Source organism: Gastrolobium bilobum, unplaced genomic scaffold (assembly GCF_033153095.1).
Source record: "Gastrolobium bilobum isolate Gb01-03AN ecotype WA unplaced genomic scaffold, APGP_CSIRO_Gbil_v1 utg11508, whole genome shotgun sequence".
NCBI classification, from domain to species: Eukaryota; Viridiplantae; Streptophyta; class Magnoliopsida; order Fabales; family Fabaceae; genus Gastrolobium; species Gastrolobium bilobum.
The window spans coordinates 84,782-102,503 of NW_026898005.1; the positions used below are offsets into that span (position 1 = coordinate 84,782).

Genomic DNA, 17,722 nt, shown 5'->3' on the forward strand with positions numbered 1-17,722 from the left:
CCGCCACGGGTTTCCCCTAGACCCGCCTGACAGTGGTATCAGAGTCGGGTTAGGCTCGAGCTAGCCTAGGAGGCGGGTGGAGTACTTTGCGCTTCGGGTACTCGGTTGAGGGGGAGCATACCAATGGTGGGTTTCACACTTGAAGGGGAGATTGTTGGGATATTCAAGTGTGATGAGTCCCGCATTGGTTGGTAATGAGCTAAGTGAAGAGTATATAAGTGGAAGGACCCATGAACCCAATGCCTTAAGGTTTTGGGTTGAGATGTGGTGCCGGACCCACTTGGTGTACTTGGAGACTTGGCTCATTGGTGGTGCCCCCGCCACCGGCTTCCCCTGTACCCGCTTGACATCGGGAAGTGTCGAAATGTCAGGAAGTGTCGGACACGATACGTCAAGATTTTTGAAGTGTCAGTGCTTCATAGCTTGTGGTTCCTCTAAAATTTAAATTAGATCCATATTAATTCTTTTGAGTGGGACTAACGTGAGTCTTCTTTGAATCTCATAGAGATCACAATTTCGACTAACAGAATCTATTTTAAATTTCAGAGAAATCACATGTTGAATTTTTTTTTAAAGAATTAAAATAGACTCCATATTTTTTGCTGAAAACAAATCAATTAGTTAAAATGTTGGTTAATCATATTTCGAAACACAAAAAAAAAAATCATTAACTTATCAAATTATCTATTGAGGTATAAAAAAAATTCAACGAAAAATAGAAACAAATTCACTATCTATTTTACATAAAGGAGTAATTTCCCGTATAGCAGTAAAAGAAAGGTATTTTACTCAAAATTTTAACAACATTCGAGTGTACTTTGAAAATATTTATTTATTTATTTATTTATTTTTTCATTTTAACATAAAACCAATAAGTAGATGGTTGAGTACACCCTGCAAACATTTGATTCGAGAAAAAATCGATTCTTCGAATTCTGAATAATTATAAAAAATGGCAAAGCATGAGGACCTTCCGGTCCCTATATACGACACACTGGACCCTGTGTACGGTGTAGGAACTGATAAGGAGGAAGCTGAGCGTCGTTTCGATGAATTGAAGTCAAAGTTTGTGGAACTGTTCGGTGAACCTCCTGAGGTGATTGGTCGGTCACCAGGAAGAGTGAACTTGATCGGTGAGCACATAGACTACGAGGGTTATTCTGTGTTGCCCATGGCCATCCGCCAAGACACCATCGTAGCTATTCGGAAAGTCCCAACCCAAAACATTCTAAGGATTGCTAATTCCAACCATCATAAGTATCCATTGTGCACTTATCCTGCTAATCCCAACCAGGTTTTGCAAATTAATGTTTGGCTGCTTTTCTTTCTAAAAAAAAATAAATTTCATTTTTTAGATTTTTTGTGTTTTTTTTATTTATATTTTATTATTGTTTATTATATATTATTTATTAGGGTAGGATATTGTATCAACCAATTAGTATTATTATCGATGTTACTATTAATCAATTTCATCGTTAGATCAATTATGTTTATCTAACGGTTATATTTATTTTCAATGGTCATGATTTTCCATATTTAATACTTTATATTTATTTCCACTTTGTATAGTTATAATTTTTTATATTTAATGCTTTCTGGCGATCGTAACCATACAAAGAATCAACATAATCGATCTAACGATAAAATTGATTGGTGGTAATATTTGCACTAACCCTGGTTGTTACAATATTTGCACTCTTATTTATTATATAAACCCAACCGAATAAATTTGAGATAAAAGGTGCTGATATTGATATGGATGTTGTTGCAGGTATTGGACTTGAAAAATCACAAATGGGGACATTATTTTGTTTGTGGGTGGGTGGGTTAGAATATTCAATTCTTTTTCTTCTCTTGTTTTAAGGTATATATTTGCAAGTTCTGGTTGATATAAATGCAAATTGTTTTTTATTCAAGTCGTTAGTGTTTTTGGCATAGTTTCGATGAGCAAACACCGCTTAAGTGGTCGGGTTGTGTTTGAATGAGTTTCTTAAAACAACTTTTGAAACCCATATAAGTTGTTTTGAGCTTATTTTCTTTAAGGTAAATGTTGAAACTTATGAAAATATGCATTTTCTAAAGATAAATATAGCTTAGGTACTAGCTGTTTTTATAAGTGAATTTTTCTAAATTAACATGAATTGTTAAAATTTCATTTTTTTTTTGCATAATCGGTTAATCGCTTCTCGAACTTATCTATCAAAATTTTGTTTAATTTATTTTAGACTGCATTTATGACAGTAGATTTATTTAACAAGCTTTATTCTAATAAGTACTCATATATAAGTATTTTATCCTAACAGGGCCTTAGTTACTCTAATTTAATGTACTTATTTAAATTTAAAAAATAGTGCTCATATGTTGTTTTAATGATGTATTTCTTCTTGTGAACAGAAAATATGTTGTAGCTATGAATGATAGATGTTTACCATCTTCTTGTGTAAACTTTCTTTTTAATGACAAGAACAAAAATGTTTTATTATGTTTTAATTATTCATCCATTGATAGTGTGGTATTTTTAGGTACAAAGGATTTTATGACTATGTAAAATTGAAAGGAGTGGATGTTGGTCAACCGGTTGGACTTGATGTTCTTGTTGATGGGACAGTTCTGACAGGTGTGTTGTTCATTTGTTTAATTTAGAATGGTTCTGTTAATTAACCAAACTTCGTTCATGATTACAGTCATCTTTAATACTTTGTTAGAGATGATAGAGCCTTGTCTTTTGTTTGTTAATGAACAATATTTACTTTTTATAAAGGGTCAGGACTATCAAGCTCAACAGCATTTGTTTGTTCTTCTACAATTGCAATTATGGCCGCTTTTGGTGTGAACTTCCCAAAGGTATTCCATCTATGCTGGAATGTAGTTTCTAGATAAATTGAATGGAATCGACGTGGACAATCTAGCTAAATTCTGGCATTATGAAATGTTTTTGATTTAATGTTACGGACCTTGAGATCACCACCCCAAAAGCTAGCTCAAAGGGTGGGAGTGCCCAAGGCTTTATAAACTCCACATTAGTTGTATAGGCAACCAATATGGGACTTGTAACATTTAACTCCTGCGATCATAATTTTTTGTTCATTGTAATTATAAGGATATGTCATGTATGACAGTTCTAATGGATATTTTGCCTGTTGTTCAGGTAACAGAAATGATACCTGATTTTTTGAAGTATGTGAAAGCAATAGCATATCTTAATCCTTTATCAGTATCACCACTGATAGGATAGTGTTACTGGAATTTCATATGTTGTTCATTTAAGTATCTTTATTTCAAAAAATTCTGTGACAGTTGAAATTAATGTTTTGTTGATAGGGATCTGTACTAAAATAGACTAGAGTTGCAACGTTGAGTGGTAGGTAAAGAAAGAAACTGGAGAGATGGGGAAGAAGAATTCTGTTATTATTATGTTATGGAGAGAGAGAATACAAGGGAGAGTATCTCTCATCTGGGAGCCTGAAACCCTTTGCAAAATATACCTCCACCAATGGGTCAAAAGACAAACCACAATAAGTGGGATAACATCATAACACCATATCTCAATCCAAAATCTTAAAGTTGTAGGTTTATGAGTCTTTCAGACTTATATGGTCGTCACTTGATTCATTTCTAACTGATTTGGAACTACAACACTTACAAATGAGAAATCTCAGTTGACAAACTATTATTCCATCCTAACCAACTTCGTGCATTTCCCACAATCCCACCTATTTAACTGCTCTTCCTTCCTAACTTCCCTACCTGCTGTTGTAGCCGCCTCAACTAATCCTTGGATTCCTCATTTTTATTCCTTTGGGAATAAACACTCCAGGTCCTACCCTCAACATTATGTTAAGGCTGGGCCTCGTGCCTAACATTTATAAACCTTGATTTCTTCATGATTTAATTCCGTTTTTATGTTTGTTTTCTAGTGTACTTTCCCCCCTTAATATTGCAACAAGCTAATTATCTACTGTTTTATGTAATAATTAATTTTAGCTTTTGTCTATAGCTTGTCTATTATCTGAGATACAGTACAATTACATCCGCCATGAAGTGACAAATTACCACAGGGCTAACTCTAACAGTGGAAACATGCCTTTGGAATGCAATTTTATTTTCTTTAAATTATTTACATTTCATGTATCTAACACTCAATACATTGTTGACAGAAAGAAATTGCACAACTTACATGTGAATGTGAAAAACACATAGGAACACAATCTGGAGGGATGGATCAGGTTGTATGCCTATTTTGTTGCATTAGTTTTCTACTGTAATTTTAATGCAAATTTGTTCCAATGAATGTATAGGCTTCCAATCACCTTCTTATGATAACCTTGGTAACTACTTCATAACAGCCTCTTGCAAATTGGCACTGATTGACTAGCTTTGTTTAACTAATTAGCACTGTATAGAACCTCAGGTGAATGTATTTGTATTTTTTCTAATCTATTATTCAGAGTAAAGCTATTATTAGGAGATTCTACTTAGGCCTTTCTTTCTGTTTATTATCATATGAAGTGTAAATTTTGAAACACGAACTCTTTACAGTATCAAATACAGTTTAGAGCCAATCTTTTGATAGTAACAGGTTGAGCTGTATTTTATGTTTCTAAATTTTTCATTTCATTGAACTTTTATGCTGGTTACTGATAATTCCTTTTATATGAGGCCTGAATTAAAAAATTAATGTAGGCTCCAAACTGCAGTTGAAGTCTTGTTACAGTACTCTGCTTCCGTCCAGCTTTTATGATAGCTTTTTTATGAATGGATTTGAATTGTTACAAAGTTTTTATGATTTTATCTATTGGATAGTTTAGATATGTCAGTGAAACCAATGGATCTTGCTCTTAGAACATCTGACCATGTATCAGGACTTGTATCATTTTCCTGTTTGTATTTGATAGGCAATCGCTGTCATGGCCAAAACTGGGTTCGCAGAGCTGATTGATTTTAACCCTATCCGTGCCACAGATGTGCAACTTCCTAGTGGTGGGACGTTCATAATAGCACATTCTTTGGCTGAGTCTCAAAAGGCTGTGACAGCCGCTACAAATTATAATAATAGGGTTGTTGAATGTCATTTGGCGTCCGTAAGTACTTTTCAATTTAAGATTTTGTATTTTTCATTCTGTATACTTATTGGCTGCCCCCAGCATCATGTGAACTATGGTGTCAGGGATGGAGGTTGAGGGTGGGATGCAGATGCAATCAGCCTTGGTGACTACCTTGCTCCTGTGTTGCATTTGCACGATGTACCCTTCCCTAGTTCGCAACTCTAGGCATTTGACAAAATAATAATAATAATCACATGGCCTTTTATAAAATGAAAATGGAAAAAATATTCATGTTGGAATTTATTAATTTCTTGATATCTTTCAAGAAAATATTAATTGATTATACATTAAAACTCTTTCTATTTATGTTTGACAAGTGGTAAACATGATTCTTAATTTATGATTGTCTTTTAACCTGTCAGAGTACACATTTAACTTAATGGATAGGTAGACTCGTTGAGTCTAATAAGATTTAAGTTCTTTCATATCTCAAAATCTAAAGTTTTGCATTAGCTACATATTTTATTAAATAGGAAGAAGAAAAGTGAAATCTGTTGTTCATTAATTCTAGATTGTTTTGTTCCTTTAATGTTGGAGGCAAAAGGGCAATCATTATGTGCTGTGTATTTTTATGTACATACTAGTCCTCTTTTGTTTAGCAGACCTGCATGATTCCCTCTTTTGTTGCTGTTTATATATTTTAACTTGCAATGTGTGACTGTAAAATTTTCCAGATTGTTCTTGGCATAAAGCTAGGAATGAAACCACAAGAGGCAATTTCAAAAGTTAATACACTCTCTGATGTTGAAGGGTTATGCTTATCATTTGCAAGTAGTCATAAATCTTCTGATCCTATCCTTGCTGTCAAGGTAATTTTACCTCATTATATCATTCTTGTTTTATCTTTTAAATTTCTAAATCTTGCCCTCATGAATACATCATGACTGTTACTTCAATTTATGAATTTGTAGTGTTTTATTAGATTCATGATAATGTAATCCTTCCTTGATCAAATAAAAAGTCCCCTTTTTTCACACAGGAATTTTTGAAGGAAGATCCATACACAGCCGAAGAAATTGAGAAAATTACTGAGGAAAGGCTCACTTCAGTTTTTAGCAGTAATCCAATATATTTGGATGTCATAAAAGTTGCTGCGAACTACAAGTTACATCAGGTACTTTTATATATCTCAATGTGATCTACTCCAGTTGAACAATATCTAATTTTTTTCTGTGCCTTTTCTATCACATGGTGGGAATTATAATTTCTCTACTGGTTGCAAACCAACTGTCATGTAGTTTTTGTGTTATTTAATTTTGAGACATTATTTTTAGAGAGCTGCCCATGTGTATTCAGAAGCCAGGAGGGTACATGCTTTCAAGGATATTGTATCATCAAAATTAAGGTGAGTCTTTGGATAGGAAACTATACTATTTTACAAATGCTCTTTTATTTTATGTAATTCCCTGGCAAGATATTTATGGACATGACTTTCATTTTTCCATGTATAAAGATATGACTTAAAAAACACTAATCCAAAACATAAACCCAATCGTTGTAGCATATATTTTAACCCCAGAAAAGTTATAAGTTCTGAAATCTCTCTTATTGAATATTTCTAGTTTATTTGGTGCATGATGCGATTTCTGTTATTTTTCTTTTTTCTTTCTATGACATGCAAACATTAGCTGGTGGAAAAATGTTGTTATACTTTCCTGCTTCTTCAATTTTAGTGATCTGATATGCTAGGCTTACGAGCGTCCAGGCTTGCATTATTAAGGATGTGTGCATTTGGAGTATATCGTCATGGCCTCTTGGGTATAAATGGGATGAGGACTACTTTGAATTTCTTCTAAGATGTATCCTGTTAATAATTTAGCTGAAAGTTTGATATTTTTTGTCTCTGTAATTTCATCAAAATAACTCAAGTGTTCATCTTATATTGAGTTGCATTTGATGGGGTCCTTTTGTTGGTAAAAAGTAAGCAATATTTCCAAATTTATTGGATTTTAACTATTCATTATTTTTTCAGTGAGAAGGAGATGCTAAAGAAGCTTGGTGACCTTATGAATGAGAGTCATTATAGCTGTAGTGTTTTATACGAATGCAGGTACTAAATAGTAACACAGTTTCAAAATGCAGTCTGCTATTTGAAAAGAGCATGCAAATTTATTTTTTTGGTGGTTTGGACTGTGTCCAGTGAGCTCTCTGCTTAGGATATGATTTGTGTTTTATGAGCTCTTTAAACCTTCAAATTACTGGTTAAAAAATGCTGCTTGTACAATATCATCTCTCTCTTTTTTACAACAAAAAAATGATTTTTTTTTTCCTGTTCATGGAATCAGTTGTTCGGAGTTGGAGGAGCTTGTCAAAATTTGTTGCCAAAATGGTGCTTTGGGGGCAAGGCTTACTGGAGCTGGATGGGGTGGTTGTGTTGTTGCTTTGGTGAAGGAGAGCATTGTCCCACAATTTATCCTTGATTTGAAGGTTTGCTGTTATATAATGCTTACTACTCAACAATCAGAGTTACACATTGAGTGCAATAAGCAAGTAATTGATAATAGATTCCGAATGTATATCAGGAACGTTTCTACCAGTCTAGGATCGACAAGGGGGATATCAGCAAGAATGATGTTGACCTTTATGTATTTGCTTCTAAGCCATCGATTGGTGCTGCCATTTTCAAGTTCTAGTATTGTAACAATTCCTTGTTCTTTTTCACTCTTGAAGGCCGTAAACATCTTAGGATTTGCCAAAAGATCTACATAAAAGTGTCACGTGTAATCTCTGATGGAACACAATTCAGTGATATCCTATCGTTGTCATAGAAAATCACTTTAGTTAGATATGCAAAGCAATAATTAACTTTGAGGAACATTATATTTTCCGGTAAGCAGTGAAGTCAGCTTATGTTATGAGATAGAACAGCATTTTATCACATCTTCATTTAGAAAGCTTTTCAGATGAAAGCTCTTTCTTGAAAATGGTAAATATTCAGATTTTTTGAAAGCAACATAAGCACAATTCTACAGGAGTCTCTTTGTACACAAATGATTGTGTTGACAATGTCACTCTGAAGACTCAGTTCTAACTTTTAAGAGCACTGATTTTAGGTGTGTGTGAATGAGATAGGGTGGTGGACTGTGATCTGTGAAATATGATGGTAGAAAAAAAGGTAGCAATGTTTTTTTTTTTTTTTATACATAGGTGGCAATGTTACATGTGTGGCCTTATGGCATATGTTAAAGAATAAAATAATATTTATTACTCATCTTTATTACTTTTAAAAAAATTTAAATACTTTTAAATTTTAAAGATATTAAATACCTGTACATTTCATTTAATAGTTCTTATTTTTCGTTTCTTAACTTGTGTCAAAAGAGTACAAGTTAATAATTTTTTTTTGCTATAAAAATGGTGGCATAATAGTTTGAATTAATAACAGAGTAAATATCCATTTTGGTCTCTGACAAAAAATTCGGTACCCATTCTAGTCCCTAACAAAAATAAAATAGCTTGGAAGTCTCCAACAAAGACAAATAGGTCCCACGTTAGTCCTTCTGTTTAATGCTATTAAATCCGGCCCGGTTATTGATCCGGTCAAGGTACTGGGTCACTGGTTCAACCGCTGACCCGGTAAGTATATGTAAATTTACAATTTATATTAAAAAAATTATAAATATACTTAAATACTTGTAAAAAAATATATCAATTTCAAATATTTTAATATGAAATAATAAATTACACGTCATTGTCCAACAAAAGATCAATCAAATATATAATATTTGTGATACTAGTATTTTAGGTTCAGTAAATGACATCTCTAACCATAAATCAAATCAAAATTTCCTGCATATTGCATAATCAAGATAATATTAGTGTTGTAGGTATATAATCTAATAAAATAAATTACAAATCAGTCAAATATTTCAAAAGAAAACAAATCATTTGTGTTTGAAAGTAAAAAAAAAGAAGACATTAATTTATGAAACTAAATTAGTTTTTTTTATAGACCGAGCCGGGTCACCGGTTGAACCGACCGGGTCACCGATTTTTACGAAAATCAATCGGGTTCGCACTGGGTCACACCGGTTCTGTAACATGGTCGGTCTAATATGAAAATCGGACCGGTTATATGACCGGTTCACCGGTTTCTGGGTCGACCCGGCCAGGTCGGTCCGGTTTTATAACATTGCTTCTGTTAGTCCCAAACAGACTGCGTCATTGACGGAGCTGATGTGTAACATTAATGGCCATGCTCAACTGCCACGTTGGAGGGGAAACGACGTCGTCTGGAGACCAGCGTCCACGTTGCTCAGAATCAATTGGAGAAACCAATTGAACATTAAGTTGTCCTTCCCCCTTAATTGCTTCACAGGAACGTCGTTGTATGGTGTAGGGTTCACATAAAGACATTAGGAGGGGATTGAATCAAAGATTGAACGTTTGAATTTGGGGATTACTGATTTAGGGTTTACTGATTTAGGGATTATCTTCAATTTTGTGCGTTATTTGAAACTTAGTGTTTAGGAGATGAATATTTCTTCTGAGAGGGGGAGCTTAAGCCCTTGTAGTTCATTTGGGTCTAGAAGTCAAGGAAGGAGAGCTGCTCCATTGTACAAATGTGGGAGGCACAATGTTCTTTACAAGACCATTAGAAACCCAAATAGAGCATTTTTTGGGTGTCCCAATTTCAAGGTGAGGTATTTGTTTGCATGCGTTCTTTGGCTAAGTTGAATGTTATTAATAGTTTGGTTTAATTTGGTGTTAGGAAAAGAAGTCATACTGCAACTTTTTTACATGGGTGGATGATGCTACATCTGATACCATGGAGCTGGAAGATTGGAGAATTACTACGCTAGAGTTGAATGTAGCTGAAATGGAATTCAAGTTGAAGTTTGTGGACATGAAGCTCAATGATGAACTGCAGCTAGAGATGAATGACCACAAAAAGAAGATTAATGAGCACCATATAAACATTAATGAACTATCAATGAAGATGCATGCAGAGTTTGAAAGGGTGGAGAAGGAAATTAAGCATGTGTGTAGGTGTGCTAGGGTGTTTGCTGGATCCATTATTGTTGTGTTTGTAATATGTATATATCTTGCAAGTAGGCTGGACTGAAATAAAAAATGTGGTTCTGTTGAGATTTGCTGGTGTATGTACCATTACATGTTGTAATAATTTTGGAATGTAAAGATTTCTAATGGAAGGACCAGTGTTGAAATATAAAGAAATATTGTTCATGCAATGTATATAAAATGGCTAATGTATTTGAAGTTATGTCTGTTGGCACAAAGTGTTGTATAAACACTAAACTAAGAATGTGATGGTGTGATTTATGCAGAAGTTAATTGTGTAAGTCATGACTGAAATCAGTATGTACAAGGGGAAATGACATTGCTGGTCTGTTAATAGCAAATGGTGGCACTCGTGTTACTAGAATGGGTACAGGGACCAAAAAGGACCCCGATAAAATTGTTGGGGACCATTATGGGTCTATGTGTTAGTAAACAAGGACTAAAAAGGTCCTCGATAAAAAAATGTTGAGGACTTAAAAGGGAACTGAATTTCTGATGGATGATAAGTGCAGTGAAGCTACACATGACCCTAAAATGGACACATCAAACACAAGAAAAATACCAGTGTTGACAGAAACCAGAAACTGTATCAGTAGAAGTAGTAATGACAGATGGTGTGGACCAAAATTTAAAATTGCACATTGAATACAGTAATGACAGCAAAGACAGATAGTAACCAAACATTTTGCATTCATTTCATCACATCCTAGTTACAAGTACTAACCATGTTGGACAACATGCCACAATCATACAAAAAAATCACACTGACACATTTCCATGAAGGCCAATACATATGTGTTCCAAAAAAGCATAATGTTCCTACTAACTTTGGCCATAACCAGAGGCAATACAAAAAATGGCGTAATGACATATTTCAACAGGGCCAATACCGAAGTATTTCCAAAAAATACCCTAATTACAATTCCAATCAATTCCTATATCAGAGGCATACAAAAAATGGCCTAATGTCATTGATTACACAGTATTCCAATCAATTTTGTGGGGCTGGTCTTGGTGGCTTCAACCCTGCTGTGGACATGAAGCTCATGAATCTGGCCCTAGTGCCACTACTTGCTACAGTTAATGTCTCATTGGTCACATTTGGTCTTCCTCTTCATCAACTACATCATTAGTGTCTTCATTGCTGCCATCCTTCTTGTATGCCTTCTTCCTTGGGGTCTGTTTTGCAAGCCTTTTTTCCCACCAATGGTGCAGTCTGTTCTGTTTCATCATCTGAATGGTCCTCAACACCTGGGGGGGAGGCTTGTATGCCTCATCCTCTGCACTCTCATATGAATCTGAATCTGAAGAAGCAACCTCATCATCTGCATTGTCATGTTTGGATGAATGACCACCATCCTCTGCACCCTCTTGCTCATGATTCACCCCATCACCATGTGAGACCTCCTCATCCGAATTAACCCTATGATCATGTGAAATCTCATGCTCCGAATTCACCCTATCATGATCTTGTGCATGGTCCTTATTATATGTGGAATTAACCACATTATCCTCTGCACTGTCATGTTCAGGTGAACCAAACTGAGGAATTGAAATGCAGTCTTCAAAATACACATGTGTCTCATTGCCATTACCTAAAGCAGCCTCACACATGGCACATACATCAGAATTGGTACTAAGTGGTCTGAGGCCTTGTTCCAAATTGGGTTCACCAGGCTTTAGCCACATCATCTTTTTGCATTTTTCATACCCAAATTGCTCAAACAGAGTGTTAAGGTCACGCAAATTACAGTAATCAATATCTATCTCAGGCAGTGAGTCTACTCTCCCATTTACATAGGTAAGCACTACATCTTCATCTCTAATTAAAACACCACTATGATGATAAACAATCACTATATATTCATACATCTGTACAAACCAAAAAAAAAGGTAGCTTTCTTTAATCCAGTGACTACTTCAAAAATGGGTACTTACTCATAAAACAAAGGCAAGACATGTGGTCCACTTAAACAATAAAAAACAATAAACAAACAGACAAATGGAACATGCATTTTTTTTTCAACACTTTGCATGTGGTTTTTAATTGTTCTTGGGTTAACCATGGACCACTTTACTCACACAGGGACCACACCACACCCGGTAGGAATTTGTTTACTCTAAACCCTAAAGTGAAACATGGACCACATTGTCTTGCCTAAAGTGAAACACGCATTAAACAATAGAAACTCCATGAGGACCACAGACAACAAATAGCAACTACAATAAAAAAGTGTTCCAAAATAGATTAGTGTCTTACATTTTAGTACGGAACGATGAGCCTCACACCAAACCCAAGGTATTTCTTCCTCCACTTTCCTCCGATTGTTGAACCACTGTAGAATCAAAATGCAGGGATATGTTGACAGAATGATCTTCTTCCTTCTCAACAATGGAACGTCGAACTTTCAAGAGTAGGAAATGGTAAAGTGAACAACGGTTAAGTGAGGGGCACTTTTGGGTTTCTCATTGTTATTCTGAGCAACATGGATGCTGGTCTCCAGACAACGTCGTTTCCCCTCCAACGTGGTAGTTGAGCATGGCCATTAACGTTACACATTAGCTCCGTCAGTTTGGGACTAACAGAAGGACTAACGTGAGACCTATTTGTCTTTACTGGGGACTTCCAAGCTAATTTATTTTTGTTATGGACTAGAATAGGTACCAAGTTTTTTGTCAGGGACCAAAATGGGTATTTAATCTTAATAATATCTCAATCCCTCACCCCAAGTTTCCTCAGGTGTGTTTAAAACAATTTATAATTAAAAGTTATGATGCATCGACACTGACACGGGACACGAGACACGACACGACACGCCGACACGTTAATTCTAAAAATTGTCATATTCCAACACGTTGGGACACGTTTTGATATTACATAATATTTTTAATATATATAATATAATTTATATTTAATACATATAACAACCAATAATAAGTCATATAACCAATCAAATATTCAAATTTTATAACATAAATATAAACAAAAATAATTTTTCGTACCTTGTTTATTTTTCATGTCAAAATTCATAACAGAGAAAAATTGATTTATAAATTTTTTTTTCATGTTTAGTTAATAAAATAAAATTTGGTTCTTAAAAAAAACATGTCAAAGCGTTGACCGCGTGTCGAAAAAAGTTGACTGCGTGTCGAAAAAATGTGTCAGAACGTGTCGAAAAAACGTGTCGGAACGTGTCGAAACATTGACCGTGTGTCGGACGCGTGTCGGAACTTGTCGGTGTCTGACGCATTTTTTTGGAAAAATGAGCGTGTCCATGCATATGAGATTAAAAGTATATTGAGAAATTATTTCGAGACAAAAAGGTAATTTTTGTTTTTTAAACGAGAAAAACGAGCAACTAAGTGGCTTTATAGTTTGTAAACGTTAATTTTGTTATCATGGAGCAAAGAAATATGAATGATTGAGGGAACGAATTCAAATCAAAGAAGCTTAAGTAGTACAAGAAAGATATCCCAAATGGAATAAGCGACCTAAGTCATTGCAGGATACTAAAACTAGTGTTTTAAAACTCAGTCCCATCTTGGGGTTGACCCCTTCGGCTCACTTCTTCTTTTTTTCTGAGGGTTCAGGTTAGTAGTTAAGTCCTACTTGCACATTGACGCTTCTAATCTCTGAAACCCCTGATTAAACCCATAACTCCTGGGTCAGAGGAGTCAAAGGGGTCACTGCATTTTTTTTTAAATTATACACGAAATGACGTCGTTTGATGTGTAAAAAAAAAAAAACAATCTCGCTGCTGCCTAGATTTAGAATTAGATTTGAAATTTGAATAGTTTTTCTTCTTCTCTTCCAATCTTCTTTCCCAGACCTAGACCCAGTTTCCCTATTCCGATGATCTCCTCCATTGTGCTGGTTCTTCTCTCCCCACCGTTAATTTGTCATGTCATCGCCTCTTCTCCACTATAATCTATTGGGTACGGATCTCTTTTCACATACTGTTGTAGTTGCATGAGAAGGACAAGAAGGGCCTAAGTTTGATGATATAACTTTTCATTAACTCCATTAAAATATGTGTTTTATACTTTGATTAGATTGTGAATATTGACTTGTGGATATAATTGATTAATTAAGTTAAGTATATTTTGAATCTTTAATGATTGGTGGTTTGATTTTTTTGAATTTTTCATATAGAATATATATTTAATTTTTTAATATATAAAACTGGATCAGCGAAGTGATCCCATGATCCCCCGATTGAACCCGTGACCCCTGACCTCGGTCGAATCGATGGTCGGGTCGGATTTGTAAACACTGAATAAAACACTATTCTTAACACTCACCATTCATTCAAAATTTAATTTGAAAGAAAAAATTATGAATTTTTAAGGAAATTTAGAACTAGTGTCATTACCGTTACTATCAGCAAAAAAAATCTTAAAAGAAAAAGGAAGACGTGAGTAAAACTTCTATCTTATGATATATATATATATATATATATATGAGTATATAAAACATTTGTACGAGTAATTTCACAAGAAGAAAAAACACCCCGGAATTTATTGAATTTCAAATATTTTACATAATTTGACCTTCATACATGTCTTGTTGTTGAAGGAACATTACACTTTAGGACGAAGACGAAGGTGAAGACAGTAAACCGATAAATCCTAACCTAACCAAATTGATTATTATCATGTTTGATTTGTTGTAAGTATCAGAATGCACAGAGTAATTAATTGGTTAGGTTTGATTCTTAACGTTGTTTAATTGATTTGGTTGTTGCAATGCCAGATATCAAATGAAACCCAACCTACTGGTAACCACCAATCAAGATTAATGATCATTGTATGCGTATTATTTCATACATCGAACTATGACTTTTTGGTAAAAAAAAGTATAAATTAAAATGTAATATTTATTTTTATTATTTATTTATTTTTAAGTTCATTAAAAACTGATACAACTTAATTTGACTTCAATCTTACATAAGCCTTACTAACAATATGCCCTTTTAGAAATTGAACAATTGAGTTGTTAAATTGAGCGTTTTCTACTAAGCTAAGTTATAACTATTGGTTAGTAAGAACTAAGAATCCTTTTTTTACTTAAATCTATCCACAACTGCTAGAATTCGATTTGAATTAAACTTCACCTGTGTTTTTCTAAGACAGAATGCTACTTAACAATTAACATTGTTTAATATATATTATGGTTATTAACTAATATCATTTTAGTAATACATCTTAACTTTCAAAGAAAAAGAAGGGTTTTTACCTCATTCTACATTGATTTTTTTTTAAATAGTCAAAAGGAATCATGACTTATGTAAAGAAGAGTTATTTCTAATATCCATAAACGAAGAGATTATACTTATTATATTTTTTTTTACTATTTCTTACTATCAATTTTATTGTCGTTAGATCAAAATCAAATAACGGTTTTCACTTGATATTATTTTGTTACTGTTGGTTTCATTTTGATCCAACGATAACAAAGTTGGTAATAAAAGGTAGCAAGAAAAAATGATAGTAAATATAACATATTCTATCTATAAAAACTACAATTGTACTTTGAGTTTTGAACATTAATTTTTTAAAACAATATATAACATAAGGATTTTTTCGAATATTCATAAAAACTAGAGGCTTGTTTGAATGTGTTCTGTTTTTTTCTTCTTAAAATTATTTCGAAGAATAGTTGATGAAATAAGTATTTTCTGTGTTTTTTTTTTTGTTTTGAAAGTTAAAAATCAAAACACAAAATAATTACAAGATGTTCTCTAAATTTAATTTTAAAAACTAAAAAACAGTTATAATTTTCAAAATAATTTTTATAGTAGGATTTTTTGTTCTAAAAATCAAAAAACTTTTTTTGAAAATAGAATTCAAACACGTTGTAATTTACTTTTGAGTTTTGAATCTCTCTCTCTTATATTATTATTTTTCTTGCTATAGAAGATAAATTTATATCTAAGAATTCAAAGAACGTCATTTTAGAGTTTAAAAAAAATGCAAGACACTATGGGGGAATTTATTTATTTATTTTTTTTTAATTTTTGGTAGACACTATGGGGGAAATTTATGTTGTGAGAGAGAAGTAAAATTCTCAATTTTTTTTTGTATTTTTCTCTAATCCCAAATAATAGAGTTATATCTTCTATTACACGAGAAACAATAAACCCCATATATAATAATAATAGGAAAAAATGTGTATCATTTTAACGGATGTAAAGTTGTGTCATTTTAAGTGAGAGAAAGAGATAGATAAAGGAAGAGAGAGAGTAGACAAAAAATATAAAGGTGTAGGTTCCACCTCTTTGTGAGAGTAAAATGATATAAGTTGTGTCATTTAAAAGGACAAACACTTTTTCCATAATAATAATATCAGATAAATCGTTATACTATTATGTACAATCACATTCATTATATGCCACAATTGTTTTTCTTGTAATAGTAGATAAATTTATATCCTGTGACTCAAAATGATATTATTTGGGGAATTAAAAAAAAAAGTTACAAGATATATTTGAAAATATTGTATTACAAGAGAGAAGTAAAATTTTCAGAATACCTTATATTTTTTCCCTAGATTCTAAAATGACATAGATTTCCCGTGGAGGCAAAATCAATGTTTTAAAACTCGAACTGATAATCGACTCGGTGGAGGTACTGAGTCACTGGTTCAATCGGGTTGAACCGGATTCAACCGGATTTACTGTTTACATATTACAAAATATAAATATATTACTTATATTAAAAATTCACATAAGAAACTATCAATATATCCCTCATTTTTTATGTAAAATGTTTCTAATTTGGTTCATCAAAAATAGTTAATTGGCTACCCTATTATAAAATATGGATATTCATTTTAATAAAGATCATTGTCAATCTGTTAACAAAAGTCTGATTTTTTAAATCAATAAAGCTCTCAAAATATTTCCATTGATTTTTTTGTCTGAAGCACGTAGGTAGGTAATGAAAACAATAATAATTAATAATAATAAACTAAGCAAAGTTAGAATGAAAAAATTGCAACAGAGAAAAGACAAAATGCTGGCTATTGATTAATAAACCAAAATTATCAAACCAGATGTGGAATGGGAGTAGATTGAGTGACCAGAATCCTAATGAGAAATAGATAACAACGATTTACTTGTTCAATTTCAGCCAGTGACTTTCATCTTGCAAATGGTTATGCAACCTTAAGAGTTAAGACAAAAAAGAGAGATATGAGAGTGACGCCAATCTCAGTAAGTGAAAAACGACAATCGACGAGATATGAGAGTGATTTAGGTTTTTTTGCATGAAAGTATGAAACTCGAAGGCTGGAAAACATCGTCGTTCATTTGATAGCACTTATTTTATTTTATTTTAAAAATCTTTAACCGGTCCAAACCGGGTCCCCTGTAACTCGCCGGGTCACCGAGACCCGGGTCGACGAGACCCAGGTCGACCTGGCCGGTCCGATCCGATTTTTAAAACACAGGGCGAAACCATAAATCATATATATATGAGAGAGGATCATTTGACATTGATGTCAAACAAAAGGTGACATTTTATCTGAGAGTCGTTGATATTACTTTGATCTAACGACTTTGATTTTAAGCATGTGACACTGTTGATTTGTCTTG

The 17,722-nt window shown here is 33.4% G+C and overlaps 2 protein-coding genes across 4 annotated transcripts; both read left to right on the top strand.

Annotated features, from left to right (window-relative positions):
• The first annotated feature begins 908 nt into the window (after positions 1-908).
• Positions 909-7,979, top strand: LOC133312126 (galactokinase-like). 3 transcript variants are annotated; one of them, XM_061513276.1, is made up of 12 exons: positions 909-1,294; positions 1,772-1,818; positions 2,523-2,617; positions 2,762-2,844; positions 4,158-4,226; positions 4,896-5,081; positions 5,780-5,914; positions 6,085-6,219; positions 6,380-6,450; positions 7,078-7,155; positions 7,391-7,532; positions 7,628-7,979. In XM_061513276.1, exons 1-12 carry the CDS (start codon positions 953-955, stop codon positions 7,736-7,738), a joined length of 1,494 nt encoding a protein of 497 aa, XP_061369260.1. In that variant the 5' UTR covers positions 909-952; the 3' UTR covers positions 7,739-7,979. The 3 variants fall into 3 exon arrangements, with proteins under 3 accessions (XP_061369260.1, XP_061369261.1, XP_061369263.1); XM_061513277.1 differs by lacking the exon at positions 4,158-4,226; XM_061513279.1 differs by lacking the exon at positions 909-1,294 and having other exon boundaries at positions 1,807-1,864.
• Positions 7,980-9,578: 1,599 nt separating this feature from the next.
• LOC133312116 (uncharacterized) lies at positions 9,579-10,170 on the top strand. The gene is made up of 2 exons (XM_061513269.1): positions 9,579-9,743; positions 9,817-10,170. Exons 1-2 carry the CDS (start codon positions 9,579-9,581, stop codon positions 10,168-10,170), a joined length of 519 nt encoding a protein of 172 aa, XP_061369253.1.
• The last annotated feature ends 7,552 nt before the right edge of the window (positions 10,171-17,722 follow it).

Bases quoted from the DNA above. Each gene is read 5' to 3' on its own strand.
- LOC133312116 (XM_061513269.1), top strand. From the start codon at position 9,579: ATGAATATTTCTTCTGAGAGGGGGAGCTTAAGCCCTTGTAGTTCATTT. The intron at 9,744-9,816 runs GTGAGGTATTTG...ATTTGGTGTTAG, and splicing joins TTGGGTGTCCCAATTTCAAG to GAAAAGAAGTCATACTGCAA.
- LOC133312126 (XM_061513276.1), top strand. From the start codon at position 953: ATGGCAAAGCATGAGGACCTTCCGGTCCCTATATACGACACACTGGAC. The intron at 1,819-2,522 runs GTGGGTGGGTTA...TGGTATTTTTAG, and splicing joins GGACATTATTTTGTTTGTGG to GTACAAAGGATTTTATGACT. The intron at 2,618-2,761 runs GTGTGTTGTTCA...CTTTTTATAAAG, and splicing joins TGATGGGACAGTTCTGACAG to GGTCAGGACTATCAAGCTCA.